At 33.4% G+C, this 16,456-nt stretch overlaps 1 protein-coding gene across 1 annotated transcript; it reads left to right on the forward strand.

Moving 5' to 3' along the window:
• Positions 1-850: 850 nt before the first annotated feature.
• On the forward strand, positions 851-11,840 carry LOC100267391 (kinetochore protein SPC25 homolog). The gene is made up of 8 exons (XM_010664825.3): positions 851-1,120; positions 1,507-1,572; positions 2,769-2,915; positions 9,636-9,749; positions 9,833-9,922; positions 10,012-10,134; positions 10,257-10,492; positions 11,446-11,840. Exons 1-8 carry the CDS (start codon positions 952-954, stop codon positions 11,455-11,457), a joined length of 957 nt encoding a protein of 318 aa, XP_010663127.1. The 5' UTR covers positions 851-951; the 3' UTR covers positions 11,458-11,840.
• The last annotated feature ends 4,616 nt before the right edge of the window (positions 11,841-16,456 follow it).

The raw sequence follows: 16,456 nt of genomic DNA on the forward strand, positions 1-16,456 counted from the left end.
ACTTAAATATAAATTGAACTTAATTTAATATAATTCTAAATACAACTTGATAATATTAAGTAGAGTCACCCTTTTTAATTTAGGCATTCAAAGTTGCGATTTTAGGTGTCTAGAGTCATATTCTTCTCAATTCGATATATCGTTTTCATGATTTAGGTGTTTAGAATACCATTTTTTTAAATTTAGGCGTTTAGAACTGTAATTTAGGTATTCAAAGCCACTTTCATGATTTAGTTATTTAGAGCAACAATTTTAGGCATGGAGATCTATAATTTCAAATGTTATAGGGATTAGAAGTGTTAATCAACTATTTTTTCAAACTTTTTTTAAAAAAATTCATATTTTAGTTTTCCTATTCAATTAAAAATATTGGTAAAAAAGTTAAAAACTCAAAAAAAAAAAAAAAAAAAAAAAAAAACAAATAATTGAAGCTTGAAAATAAATTACTTTAAAAAAACAAACACTCCATTTTCAAAGTCCTTCAAAGTAAAAGGGTGAATTGAATTAGAGAGATTCGATTGATTGAAAGAGCCGATTGGATTTGATATTTAAAACATTGCAAACAGAAAACGAAGGAAACTCAATGTGCCATGGTGCACTTGAAAAATGAAACGGTGAAAGTCCAACTTTGTGTTAGCACTCGAAGAAGCAGAATAACGGAGTAAACCCAACGTTGCGTTTTAGCACTCGGAGAAAGAAAAAGGAAAAACGCTCATATTACCTCCACCGTTTGATGCGTAGAGCGGTGCCAACGTGGAGCGCCACCTGTCAAATAATCCCTTGCAAAGCATGGTATCTCCGTGCAACCTCCAGCCTACGTATAAATTCTCTCCAGGCCCCAACTGCGTTTAAAGTAGAAATGGCGGGCTGAGCGTCCAATTTCGCTTCGCATTCAAACTCTCTCTCTCTCTCTCTCTCTCTCTCTCACTCATTCTCTTTCTCTCTCCACAAATGCAGAGCAAAGTGGAGCAATCTGCACGGACCAAAATGCAGGAGCTGCGATTGATCTGTGACAAGGAGATTCCGATTCAGCAGCAGAAAATTGACTCCGCGGTGCTTTCGTTTCGGAGATCTCTGGAGACGCTCCAGTCCAAAGCACATAAAACGGTCGAAAATCAAGGTCCGTTTTGATTTCTCGTTTTAGGGAAGGAATTTTGAATTTGATTGTTGGTTTTTGAAGCGAAACCTAGGGTTCCGGTTAAGATTACGTACTCGGAGTGGAGCTAGGGTTTGTATGTCGAGTGTGATCAGTTAGGGTTTCTTTTGGTTTGCTTTGTTTGGTTGGTGAGAAAGCGTAGGAAAGCGTTGAAGGTTCTGTGCATCAGAGGATAGGAACTTTTGATTAGTTATTCTATTTTGTTTTATTTTTCTTTTTTCAGTTTTTTTAGCAACCATAGGGGGGGTTAAGGAATGAATCCAACATTAAATTAACTGTTGGGGCATAATGTTGAATTTCACCTTATAGTATTCAATGAATGAGCTTGATGTGTTTGTTTTATTTTACAGTAAAACTAGGAAAGCTTAAAGCTCAATTAAGAGAGATGGAGGATGATTTGGTGAAAGCTCTAGCAGGTATTTTTTGTTTTCTGAATCAAAAGTTTGGTTTGTTTTCTTGAAGCTATAGCTCCCAATGGATAATTCTTTAAGTTTTCTCAGTGCATCTGAAGGGAAACTGTGGATGGAATTGGTTGTTTTTACATAAGATTGAATTTGAATGTTTAGTGCATTATACTGTTTTGGTTTAAGATCTTGGGAGTTCAGTTTTTGAATTTGCATTTATGTCCTGTTTTGGCACTTGCATCATTGTCTCGATTTTTTCTTTTCTTTTTTTGTTAAAATATTTCAAAGGTAATAAAATTGTGCAATTTGAAATTGTTGAGCTGCTTCTTTGATCTTAATATTTCTTTGGAAGTGACATTGATTGACTAATTTTAGATACCTGCATTATAGTCTATAATAAAATAGAAATATGGATTTGAAAATGCTTGTTTTTTGGGAAGCAAAATTTTGAGTTGCTCATGAATTGTTAGAAGACATTAAGTGGAGGACACTACATGATTGGAATATATAAACCTGCTAGTGAAAGTATCTTTCTCACTTGGATGCATATGACTTGAAGAAATGGTAAATCTAATAAATGAACTTTTCTTTAAACTGGCACCTATGTGTTTGGCATGCTTAACATTTTTTTTGCTTTTGGGGCAGGGTACTCTTTTTGACTCTATTTGATATATATGGAATAGAGAACAGGTTTATATAGTTAGAATTTGAGGCTTATTTAGGAAATTTCAGAACACCCTGCTGGCAAAGTTGATAATATCTATATCCATCTATCTATCTATCTATATATCTATATATCTATACATATATATTTATTTATTTATGATGAAAGAATTTATGTCTCCAGTTGATCATCAAGAAAATTTTTTCCCAGCTTTTCAATTTAAAAGCATGCTGGTATTTTTGTTGGCCAATTTACTAATTTCTTGATATACTCTTCAAATATCAATGTCCTCATCTATAGCATTCTAGCATATACAGATTTCTTTCTTATCTGTTAGCCAATTAATTCAGAAAGCTTTCATTTTTCTCACCTATTCAAACAATGATAATTATCTTCTTTTTTTTTTCTTTTTTTTTCTTTAAAAAAATATTAACAAGTTCATTTGTGTAAATTTCTCTATGGGTTGTATGATATAAATAGTTATATAAATTTTCTCAGAAGTTCAAACTTGCATTTCATTATTGTTTTTTCCATGGCTTTATAGTGAAGACACGTAAAGAGGCCAAGAAGATGGCTATAATGGACTCAATTTCTGCTACAAAGGCTAAAATAGAAGAGCTTAAGAGAATTGTTGAAGAGCACAAAGCTAGAAAAGATCAATGTGCAGCAATAATATCTCAACAAGATATAGGTAATTTACTTTCATCAAGTTGACCTTCTACGTTATTCATCTACGTTTAAGGTTTTTATGGCATTCATAAATTTTATGGAAGCTTAAGATGAATTGAATAATAAGCTATTCTGCTTGTAATTTCATCTTAATCTGAATGACATGTGCTCATTTAAATGGAACCAAAGCTTTCATCAATTGTACTGCTTTTCACCATTTGATACAGGGAAAATGATAAAAACATTAGGTTAATGAAAGTGGATTATGAATGTAGAGTAGGATAATGATGGTGTAGAGTAGCAATTTCCCAATTATTCCCTAAGGAAGGGTTATAGTGGAGATTTTGGATTGGGATTCTTGAATTTTTAAGAGGGAGTGATTCAATTGAAGTTGAATGCATTAAAAGTGCTTTGTTATTTTTTATTCTTTTTTTATAAAGAAACAAAACAATTCATTACCATGAAATAAGTGCAAAGAAGAATGGGAAATCCTTCCTTCATAATATCAACCGCTACATATCTCTAATCAAAAGTAGGACAAAACTATCAATTTTTTATAAGCCAGGAAAGTAATGCATTAAGAAGTGCTAAAAGAAGGGAGGGCAAAGTACACAGGATTTATACTAGGACAATACTATCTATTCCAGAAAACATAGAGCATTGTTCTAAGTGCAAAATCAATATTTAAGGGGTAGAAAATTCTCTATAAAGGACATCAAATGTTTGGTTTCCTGATTTTTTTGCTTTCATATTTACTACATGATTAGTTAAACGAGGAATCCTACTAAGAGAGCACTCAAATCTCTGAAGTAAAATTGAAAACTTGGTGAAGCTACTTATCAAATTTCCATGAACCTCTTTCTTTCTTATTTATCCAAGATAGGATTACTGTGGAATCTCCCTCTACTAGAAGGTTGGAAATACCCTTAAGGTCTTTCTACCGGGCTACAATTTCCACCTTAATTGCTAGACCCAGTCCAGTATGTTTAGAGAACATTCTCAATATTCCATGGTGATCCATGATGATTCATGAACATTCTTTCGATTCCTAGCTGTCATGGATTTCTGAATGAGCACCCATCATAAGTCAACTTGACACAACCAACTAAAGGAGTCTATTTAGAACATATCTTCTCAGCTAACCTAGTAGATGCGCATACTAGGTTTGAATTTAGCAATATAATAGTTGAAGGGTTGTATGTAAATAATGCACTAGTTGATGCCCAAAGGGAAGAGGAGAAATAAATGGAATCCCATAATGTGTCCAACATTTTCAATCTATTCTTAAAAACCTTGCATTCCCCTTCAGCCATATGGTCCAAATTATTTGAGGCTAACAATACATCAATGTGGCTTCCCTTTAAGAAGATCTCCAAAACCCTTGTAGGAAATTGTTACCATCCACCACACTCCTAGGCGGAACCTAATCAATCCAAACAACCTATGCCCTAATGCCAATGCTATTAGACAATGCAAAAATAAAAAATAAAAAATAAAAAAAATCTAATGATTCTTCACTCTTCTTACACATGACACACCACTCTGAGCTAAGGGCTTTGTAGGGTCTCTTCATCCATAGTGAGTCATTGAAATTAACCTTCCTACTTGCAACCAACCATGCAAACATTTTGACTTTGGGTGGAGTTTTGGCTTTCTAAATGAAATTTGCTGGAACAAAGAATCTTGAATTGATGGGAACAAAGACTCTATTGGATGAATTAATTAAGAACATAGTAGAGGATGTCAAAAACCAAACTCTCTCATTGGGGAAGGTAGGTGATAAATGCACATGGACTAAAATCAACATAAGGATAGTGAGTTTTTTTTTTAAAATTTTTTTAAATAAAAAAAGATTATGTCGAAAATTGAAATTCTATGATGAAAATGAGGAAGAAATAAGAACTAAAGAAACATAGGAGTTTCTTGTCCTTGCTACTTTATAAAGGTTAGGGAACTTCTCAAAAGTAGATTTTTGTACCATCACTAATTGAATACTGAGTGAAACAAGAGTAATCAAAGAATACTTATGTAGTGGCCTTCTAAGGACACTAATGAGACCACCTAGCAACAACATTGACATCCCATCCATTAGAGTGTGGCCCATGAATGCTCAAAATGATATTGTACATAAAACATTGCTCTCCCTTGGGAACCTCCGCAACCACTTTCTCATGCCCATTCACTCTTTGGTTTACAATATTAGGAAGGCAAAAGAAGAGCTTTGTGAGTGAAAGCATAATTTTTCATTTTTTAATGAAGGATAGGGGTCTAGATAGAGATGATTAATGAAAAAGATCTAAGTATACAATCTTTACTAGAGTTCCCTTTTGGCACATTACAATACACATCTCCCATTCTCTATTTTATATAAAATAGATAGATTTATATGCTTGATTCCAAATGGTGGGACTATAATAAGGCTTTATTGAGTTGAATTGGTTATTTATTGCATATGATTATTTTTAACTTAGTTGATAGAGTGGCTAGTGGTATCTTTGAGTTGTTTAAATTATCTTTTGATAAATAAGAGAATGTAAATAAGTGTAACTAGTGCACAAGAGTACACAAAACATATACAAGGAGTGCTAAAAAGGCAAAAAAAAAAAAAAAAAAGGAAACAAAAACCCACTCCCTCCCTCAATAAGAACCTAACCAAACTATAAAACCAAAACCAATAGAGACATTGTGCTTCCATCTATGTACACCTTAATCCATAGAGATAAATTGTTAAGGAAAGAGCTTTTGAGCCTTTGATTTGACATCTTGTTTTCCAACAATCTTCAGTTTCTTTCCTTTCAAATAATCCAAAAAATACATAAGGGAGTGGCTTTCCAAGCCTTCTTTCGCCTTCTATCTACAAAAGAGCCATTTCACCCTAGGAGAGTCTCCCTAATTGAGACAAAAATAATCAAAGGAATATCAAATAAAGAGAACATCAATTTCCATAAAACCCTAGCCTTGTCACAATGAAGAAGAATGTGATAAGTGGATTCTGCATCTTTACACGTGGCATGCCTTATGACTAACAACCAACCTCTTCTTTGTGGTTGGTCCAATCAACGCATTACCCCAACAAGCCTCCTAAGTGAAAAAGCTCACCTTAGAAGGAATTTAGGAGTTCCAAATTATCCCTAATGGAAAAGGGATAACACAATTCACTGACTATCCTTGGATTTTAAATTAGAATTGCTTCACGATATCCAACTCCTAATCATTCAGATTTCTTGCAAAACAAAAGTTCCAATCTCCTCATTTTCCCCTCTGCTCCCATAAATTTGCTACCCATGCATCTTTCAATTTGGTTAAGGCAAATAAGGATGAGAATAACACACTTAAAGGCTCCTCACTACACCATCTATCTTTCTAAAACTTCACTTTGCTCTCGTCACCCACTACAAAGGAGACTCTTGTGTTAAAGAGATCTCACTCCTTTTTTAGAGCTTTCCATGGACCTTAAAAGAGTCTCTCACCTCACACAACCACTCCCCCTTCCCCCTTTTGCTCCTTGTATTTCCCCCTTATGACCTTTCATAGCGTTTCCTTTTCACACAAATAATGCCAACACCATTTGTACAAAATGGTTTTATTTTAGCAAAGAGGGAGATTGAACACCTAGTCCTCCTTTTGACTTGGCCTTATAGATAGTCTACCGCTTCACTAAGTGCAATTTGTTCTCTAAGGCTACTCCTCCCCAAAGAAAATTCCTTTGAATCTTCTCTAGCCTCAAACTAAAAATTCTCAGAGTGGTGAAAAAAGACATGAAGTAAATTGGAAAATGGGATATAGTACTATGAATCATTGTAAGTTTTTTCCCTTTTGAGATGTATTGCCTCTTCCGCATTGAAAGCCTTCTACGAAACCACTCTTCAACCCCATCCCAAACCACCTCCAATTTGCATGAGGTCCCTAAGGGAAGTCCTAAGTAAGAAGTTAGTAGCTCCCTTACCATACAACCAATCTTAGAAACCAACTCTTCCATGTTATCCACCATACCAACTAGAATGATGTAGCTCTTCTCCAAATTTATCTTCAAACCCAAAATGACTTTGAACCATATGAGAAACTAACATAAATTAGTGACTTGCTCCTAAGAAGCCTTATAAAAAACAATAGTGTCATGAATATAAAGATGAGAAATTTCCTCCCTCACTCCTTTTTCCCCCCACTTTTAAATCGTGACAAAACCTCCTTCTTGGGGTCTCAAAAACAAACTATTGAGAGCCTCCTTTGCAATCACAAAAAGGTAGGGAGAAAGAAGTTCCCCTTATCTCAACTCTCTAGAGTTTCAAACAAAGCCTATGGGAGAACCATTTACCAAAACGGAGAAATTGAATGTAGAAATGTACCACTTAATCCACTCTAGCCATTTATGCTCAAACCTCATCTTGCCAAGAATCACTATAAAAAAAATACCCAATTGATATGATCATAAGCCTTCTCAATGTCAAGGTTGCACAACAATCCATAATATTATTTTTCAACAATGAATCAACAACCTTGTTTGCTATTATCTTTGCATAAAGAATTTGTTTTCCCTCCACAAAAGCATTCTAGAATTTGGAAACTACTTTTCTCACCACTTTCTTCTTGAGTCTATTGACCAACACTTTTGCTAACGGTTTATAAAGGCCTCCTACCAAACTTATGGTTCTAAATTCCTTAAGATCTTCTGCTCCTCTCTTCTTAAGGATAAGCACCATAAAAGAAGCATTAAGGTTTTTTTACTAACCTTCCATGGTCATGAAACTCATTAGAAAAGCTTAATGCTTTAGTTTTCACAAACTCCTAATTGAATTGCCAAAAGACCATAGAAAAGCCATTCGGGCTTGGGGCTTTGCCACCATTCAATTTTGATAACACACCATACACTTCATCCTTTGTGAAAATCTTGTCTAGCTTCCCAAACTCTTTGATCGTCTAGCACCTCAAAGGAGATAGCATCAATGCCAAGCCTTCAATCCCCTTCTTTAGAGGTCTTAAATGCCTTGGCCACCCCCTCCTTTATCTCTCTCTCTCTTGCTTCTATAAGCCACACCCCATTTTCTTTAATCTTGGTAAGAAAGTTTCTTTTTCTATGAGCATTGTCCATCTAATGAAAAACCTTAATATTTCTATCTCCCTCCTTAAGCCAAATTTCTCTTGATTTTTGTCTCCAAGATGCTGCTTCCATCAATGCCCAATAGAGTATTCTATTATTCTTTTGCATTTTACATGTCAGAAAGATTTTTATAGATCAATCCCTGTTTTTTAAAGAATTGGCCCTTTTAACTATTTACCTTTGTAGCAATGTGATAGGTATCTAATGGAGAATTATTATTGAATTTCAAGAATTTCAAGAAACAAGAGTCCCAATTGATCCTCAGATAGCTATTCGAGAGGCTATCACTCTCCTACCAGATCCAAACAATATCCAGCCCTTGTAATTCCCTCTCTTTTCCTATTTAAACCATCTCAGCCTGTATCCAGACTGTGACCTAGCCTATACTAAGGCTGTTACAACTAACTGTCAGGTGGCAGTACATTCCTCTTCTCTTTTCTAGTATACACATAATGTATAGGAGGCCTATCACAATGTTGCTGATTTCTCATCTCTAGTTTCCAGATGGCATCATATTCCCTTACTCTGTATAGGAATGACAATAAGTCCTCCCTAATTTGAAGTTGTTTTGGGCATTAAGTTCCATCTGGAGCACAGTTTCATTATAGAAATTGATATTTGGAAAATAGTCCTTAGTCAATAGATGTGTACCAATTTAAGATGATGCCTCCCCTAGTTGGTTCAGCTGATTTGGGGTCCTAGTTACAGTTATTATGCAAGGGTATACAAGTGTAGAAGAGCAAACAGATGTTAAAGGGCATAGCTCTTTTGTTGACACTCAATAAAATGGGGTGATGAGATGGATCCAAAGTATAGAGCTTTTGCTTGGGCAGGTTCATGAAAGCCTTACCATTGACAAGGCAGGGAGGACAGACCTGTTGCATGATTATATGTATTGTTACATAGCTGACCTGAACTAGTTAGGATCAGCTATTGTTGAGTTGGAATCATATTGCTTTCAGTGTCATTCTTCAAAAGAAGGCATTTGTATCTTTCCCTTTTTCCATTTCAACTCCAGCACTCCACTTGCATCTGATCATAAATAGACCAAATTGCATTTATTTTCAGCATTGTTGCATCTGATGCCTTATATTTCTGTGGTAACTGAGTTAGCAGAATCTATTTATCTCTGCCTAGATGTAGCCGGTAATATATGGACTCATGTTTACATGTATCATTTTGAGCCTGTTCCAGCATGGGCATGGTTATATGGAATTTAGATGTTTTTGAGGTTTCCATGCTATTGTCCTCTTATTAGAATGTTATGACTCACTACTTATCAGTTTGTAAGATGATACATTTGTTGATTTTCTAAAATTTTGAGATAGAAAGATCTTCCTTTTATCTGACCATATTGATTTTGGTTTATTTACCTCCACAATCCTTGTCTTTTAACATGCTTGAAGCAATGAATAAATATATAAAAAAAATAAAAATATCTCTCTCAATACATTGACTTTTATGTTTGTATTCCTCTGTCCTCTCAATTTGCTCCTTAACGATGTTTGGACTTTGACTCTATATTCTATTTTTTTTTTCCTTTTAGATATTTAGTGAATTTTTTTATTTGCATCATTTAGTGCTAAGGTTATCCTAGTTTACTGCCTGATCTGTGCCCCAATTTGTCCTTTGGTATGTCAAAAGCTTTGGCAACATATGAAGGAAAGGGTGACCAAGTCACTGGACGTAGAGAAGAAATACAAGAGGCCATTGCTTGGTACAATGAGGTCCTTGGTTTTCAAATTGAAGGTGGACATGGTAATTAAAATGTTCTTGTTTGTGGAACTTGTATTTATTTTTTTGTCATATATTAGTTCTTATAGATTTCTGTTTTGCTGTAGGAGTTAAATTCATATTCACCAACATCAACTCGAAAAACCCAAGTGAGGAGTATTCTTTCACCATCCGCCATGCAAACGATACTTACACCTGTAAGTGATATATTCCTTTATTTGTTTTCTGACTACATTATATGGACATGCATTTTAATCATCTCTTTTTTCTTTTTCATAATCCTCAGTACTGGATTGCAGTCCACACTTGAATGACATCAAAGAGTTAATCCATGAGTTGAATAGAACGAATGGTTTATTCAAATTTGTCAGAATTATGAGAGAGAAGTTCCAAAAAGCTGCTGAATTTGGTATGACATTATCCCTTGCATCCTGCATGCTTGAAAGTTGGCCCCCCATTAATTCAATTAACTAGACTAGAGCCACAATGCTTTATATAGTAAATATTTTTGCACCTTTTATGATTCAACAGGAGTTCTGCCTCAATTTACACCTCTTCATCAACACTCTTCCACAATCTCCATTTCTGCTCCAGTTTCTTCAGTTTCAACTGATAATAGAGATGAATCTCCAGCTGAGAAAAATGAGCTTCAAATTAAACATGAACGAACCAACTGGCATTCTGAGAAAGCTATTCATGAAGGGGGTAGACATGCATTTCTGTCTCCTGGATCTGCATTATCTCTTCGTCGATCCCCTCGATTTCAGGTACCATCGATTGAACTATATGACATATTCCTGCATGTCTCTTTGTATGATATCTTGAAACTTGCATCTGGACTATCTAAAACCACAGTGGAATTGCATTAGTTTCAGTTTTTTAGTTTCAATTTGTTGATTCAAAAGCTGTGCCTGTGTTATATTTAGGGCCTTTCTAGTATATATCCATCTCAATCATGGAGAAAGGAGCATTGTAATGGGTAGACAGTTTTTACAAAGCCTTCAGGGCAAACCTTAATGAATATAGGGCTGTGGTACAAAGAGGATATTGGCAGACAGCATATGGCATTTATGCAAGTAGTTAGAAGGAATTTTTCTAATAATGTTATGATTCATAATTCATGACATTCACTTAGAACCATTGACTTTCATGTTTAAAAAAGAAAGAGTGGACTTACTATTCAGTGTTACTATCTTGGCAAAGAATCAGCTTCAGGCAGTTTAAAACTGCTTAAACCTCCAGAGTTTGTGACTAGTAGAATTGTATTTTAGAAAATTTACGAACTTTATTAAAAATACACTAGAATGTGTTTATGATTTGGTCAAAATACATTAGAATGTGTTAAAAATCTATGATGTTTTGGCCAATAGGTCCAGAGCCAAAACTAAATCAGTTCGAAGAGTTGGTTTAATGGAATGGGTTTGATTTTGCTAGCTCTTTCCATGAATTATTACTTTCCTAAAGTAATTATACTAGTAGTCAGTTTAGAGTCATCCAAGTTGGTTACCCTTAATAAGTCTCTTGGAGAAGAATTAAATAAAAATGACTTTCCATCCTAGTGCCTCTCATCCGTAAGTTTATGAATGCTTTGCTTTTGGCTTCCCTGCTTAGGATTCTTTTATGAACATTCTTATGATTCTTGGACCATCGATGTTGGTACTCTATAAACTTAGAATTATTTTTTTATGAATAAAATTCATGATCAAGGAACATATGACAGGTTAGAAAATGAAGATGGAGTGGTGGGTGTTATGTCACCTGCAATCCCATCACCTGCAACTGACCCGGACAAACCATCACCCGTCAGACACGGCAGCCTTACCATTTTGGTAGCACTTCTGAATTTTGATAGGCTTATACTGGGGTTGAAATGTAAGGGTGATAATCCCAGTAACTGTTAACTGTTAGTGAAGCTTGTAGTTCCTTTGTATCCATCTAATCAATAGGGCTTCAAGCTGTGGTATTCAATTTAATCATTTGGTGTAAATGTGGAAAAGGTACTCTCCTGCTATGAGAGTGGATGGATGGAATAGGCCTGGTTTCATACTGGTAGCTGTTGTCATTTATGAGTGTAACTGCCTTTGCACCACATCATTTTATTGGGGGCTACGTCCAGATTAATATCGTGCAAATGAAAATATACAGCCACAGGTACACCATCTTAGCTTACACAACTTGTGCTATACATGACGTAATGCTTTAAGTGTATACAAACCACACACGCGTAGGTTTTGTGTATATTTATACCACTGAATCCATAAAATAAATAAAGTTTTTTATTTTGCTCCTTCACAAAAAAAAGTCGAAAAATATGCTTAGGGCCTATTTTTTAGCATGTTACACATTTGGTGACCCATCTTTTTGGCAAATCGGGCCAAAAGACTCCATTAAAAATAATGTCTCCTGCCAAAAAAATGCAAACATGTTTCTTATGTCAAAACTGGAAAGTAACATCGCCATCCACTTTATAAACCAGTTAATGCTGTTATACTTTTCTTTTTTTCTTTTAAATTTTTATATTTTACAAACTCGCTCATGTTCGAAAATGCATCTATCTTCTGTTTTATTTTTTATTTTTTATTTTATGGTTTCTACTATACAAACTTGTTCATCTTATTCCATGCATCCACATTTTTTTTATATATATATCTTTCATCAAAATTTATAAAATTATCAATTTTTTAGATAAATATTATAATTATTTTTTTATTAAAAATGAATAATAACATTTGAATTTTTTTTAAATGAATAACAATACTTAAGAATTCAAATAAATTTTTATCAAAATTAAAAAGAATAGTAATTTATAAAGGATATATAAAATAAATGGATAAAATTTATTCATTATTTTTGTTAAAAGATTATAATATTTTACTCAAAATTTAAACAGATTAATATTTTCTTAAATCTATAAATTATATTTATTTGTTAAAAATAAAATAATAATATTTTGATAAGTGATAAGTTCTCATAATGCTTTTTTAAAATAAATATAAAATTAAATGTAATTCATTCTTTTAAATATTCAAAACTTTCTGTATTACAAATATGCATTTACTCCTTAATTACTATCAAGATATTCTACACCAATGTGGTCTAAATTTTTGTAATAATTTCAAAATTATTTTTAAAAACTACTAAAAATGCATCAACCATTTTCTTAAAAAAAATATTGTTAGGTTGCTAAGAGTCTTCACTTAGTTAGGGATTCTAGACTGTTAATAGTCTCACTTAGTCAAGATTCTGAGGCTGCATCTGCCACATCTAACCAACAAATGGTGTCGATCACTTGATTGCAAATAACTGTTCACGGATTAAACGACAAGAATTATTTAGAGTGGACACAATATGTTATATTAGCGATCGATGGTAGAGGCAAGTTGGGAAATCTGACGGGAGAAATACAGAAACGTGTAGAAGGAGACCCAGATTTCAGAACATGGAGATCAGAGAATTCCTTAGTGACGACATGACTTCTCAATTCCATGGAACCATTTATTGCCAAACCCAATATGTTCTTGCCTACAACAAGAGATGTTTGGGATTCAGTATGTGAAACTTATTCTACAACAAGAGAATTCCTCTCAGATCTTCGAACTAAAATCGAAGCTTTGACAATCCAACTAAGGAAATCGCGAGGTTACTGTTTATTATAATGAAATGGTAACCTTGTGGCAAGAATTGAATCAATGATTGTGCTTGACATATGAAGAGAGAAGAAAACATTCAAGTCTATATGTTTTTGGCTGCTGTAAATCGCAACTTGGATAAAGATAAAAGGGCGGATTCTTGGTTGAAAGCCTTTCCCATCTGTTTGTAAGGTTTTTTCAGAGGTAAGGCAGGAAGAATGTAGGAAAAGAATCATGTTCAACAACCTTGAATTGACTCTGAAAACATAACCCGAAGGCTTAGCACTTGTTTCATGAGGTCTTGATTTAGAAGGAGACATGACAACAAAAAAAAAAAAAAATACCCTGGTGTGATCACTACAAGAAACTGTGGCACACTACGGAGACTTGCTAGAAGATTGATTGCTACTAAAAAAACAGAATATTTTAGATAGTAATTCTCGTAAGTTTCACATCTTTTGAACAGTAATTATACTTAAAATACTCAATTAACAAGTTGTTGCTCTTATAAGAGTTGTTAACAAGTTTTATGAAGTTTTGGAGTCATTTTAAGGTATGATTTTGATAAATTGGTGATAAAAAAAATGAATCGATTTGAAGAAGACAAATAATATTGATGATGATCCAAATGCATAATAGAAGAATCAATATAATTAGTTTAGATCAGGATTTGTTGCTAATTTGGAGGTAGTTAAGGTGTAGTCAAAAGAAGAAAATGAAATAAATGACAAAGAGGAGCTTAAAAACCAAATGTTGTAGATTCGCATGATCATGCGAAAATTTTGCGATCATGCGAAAATTTTGCAGTCATACGAAATGGTCCAAAAAGCTCTTTGATGCTATTGCTACTCCACTGAATTTCGCACGACTGTGCGAAAATGACAGATTTCATGTAAAATGGCCAAAACTCATGCGAAATCATGATTTTAATGTTAAACTCCAGATTTGTGAATTTGGAAGATTCTAGAAAACCAATTAGAGTTTGCCAAGTGTCCACTTGACATTAACGTATAAATAAAAACTTGAATCTCTCATTAAGCGGCTTTTGATATATATATATATATATATATTTAAAGATTTTTCTAGAAACTTTTTCTCTCAATAGAATTCTCTATTTTATTTCATTTCCTCTCATTTTCTCACTAGTCAAACATGCCTTGTGAGACCAAATCTCTAAGCATAAGTGGCTAAATCTTATTTTTCTCGGAGGAAGGAGGATCTAGAGACAAGATTTAGGGTGAATTAGAGAAATGGGCTTTAATTGCTAAGGTAATTTGATCCAATTGATTGATTACTTAAGTTTTGAGGATTTTTCTCTTCAAATTATTTTGAATAACTATTACATTGCAAACTATATAGATTCATTAAATTCTTAAAGCTATATTTAATGAGATTGAATAGTTGCATTGTAGGAATCATTGGAAGATGATTTAAGATGAATTAAATATATAATTTAAATTGATCTCTGGGATTAAATAACCTAATTTGAAGAGAAATTAGGTCTAAACTTAAAACTAAATCTAAATCCGGTTTAGATGAGAATTTAGGTATTTAATCTAACTTAACGAAAAATAGATCTCAACATCTATTCACCATGAAAATTGTTTTCTAGAAATCCTAACTCTAAGAATTTATTTTCCTATTAATTTTCTCTTATTTTACATTCTATTGTTTTTCTCAATTAGAAATCATTGTTATTTTGAATTTTCACCAAGAATTGTTAAATCATTTTCACTTTATTACAATAATTTCTTTTCCCGTTAAGGCCTTAATTGTTAAGAATAATCCATCCTAGTGGAGGACACGTAAAAACCACTATACTATGGTAGTTTGTACTAAAACCATTTTTGATCGGGTACAGGCTACTCTAGAATAGTGAATTAACTTATAAATTATGTTTTGATGAGATAAACAATGAAAAATCAATCAATCAAAGATTCATTGGAAGCTACAACGCCTGAAAAAGCGATCCAATGGTTGGGCTCTTCAAACCATGATTGAAAGTTCTCAAGAGCAACAAGTTAACTCAAGCACCACTCATTTCACAAGGGAACAACTAGAACACTTATAAAAACTCTTTTAATCTCCACAATTCTTCGTTAATCCTTCTTATTCTTTAGCACAAACAAGTAATTACCTAACTGCAACACTTTTTAGTGTCAAGTCTAACCCTTCATACTCTTGGATTATCGATTTTGGAGCAACTGACCACATGATAGGTTGTTCAAGTATTTTTTTTATCCTATAGTCCATGTGTAGGGAATAAGAAAATTAAAATTGCAGATGGTTCAATTTCGATAATTGCTTAAACTAGGAATAAAAATCTCATTTTCCCTCACTCGTTTCTAATGTGCTTCATGTCTCGAATTTGTCTTGTAATTTATTGTCCATAAGCAAAATTATTCATGATCATAATTGCCGTGCTAACTTCTTTCCATCACGACGTGAATCTCAGGAACTGGACTCATGGAGGATGATTGGCAATGCTAAGGAATATGGTGGACTCTATTTTTCTGAAGATGGAATGAATTCAAGTAAACAAGTCCAGAGTACCTATTTTGAGTCTATTTCTATTTCTAGTGATAGTGAAATAATGTTGCAGCATTATAGATTAGGTCACCTAAGTTTCCAATATTTGAAGTACTTATTTCCAAAATTATTTAGAAATAAAATTTCATTTTCATTTTAATGTGAGATTTGTGCTTTAGCAAAACAACATCATGCTTTTTATCTACCACAACCTTATAAACTCTCTACTCCATTTTTTTTTAATACATAGTGATGTGTGGGGTCCTTTATGTGTTTCTACAGTTTTTAGAAAAAAATTGTTTGTCACGTTCATTAATGATCACACTATGGTCAGTTGAGTTTATTTGCTTGAAGAAAAATCTGAAGTGGAGAGTTTTTTTTTTTTTAAAAAAAATAAAATTATACCATGATGCAAACACAATTTCATGAAAAAATCAAGGTTTTTAAAAGCAACAATGGTAAGGAGTATTTTAACAAGATTTTGGGGCAAATTTTTCTTGAAAAAAAGCATTGTTCATCAAAGTTCTTGTAACGATACCCACAACAAAATGGAATAGCCAAAAGAAAAAATAA

The sequence above is a fragment of the Vitis vinifera genome, chromosome 17 (genome assembly GCF_030704535.1).
Source record: "Vitis vinifera cultivar Pinot Noir 40024 chromosome 17, ASM3070453v1".
Classification (NCBI taxonomy): Eukaryota; Viridiplantae; Streptophyta; class Magnoliopsida; order Vitales; family Vitaceae; genus Vitis; species Vitis vinifera.

Coding starts and splice junctions, on each gene's coding strand:
- LOC100267391 (XM_010664825.3), top strand. CDS start 952: ATGCAGAGCAAAGTGGAGCAATCTGCACGGACCAAAATGCAGGAGCTG. Junction 1,573..2,768: donor TTTGGTGAAAGCTCTAGCAG/GTATTTTTTGTT, acceptor ATGGCTTTATAG/TGAAGACACGTAAAGAGGCC. Junction 9,923..10,011: donor TGCAAACGATACTTACACCT/GTAAGTGATATA, acceptor CATAATCCTCAG/TACTGGATTGCAGTCCACAC.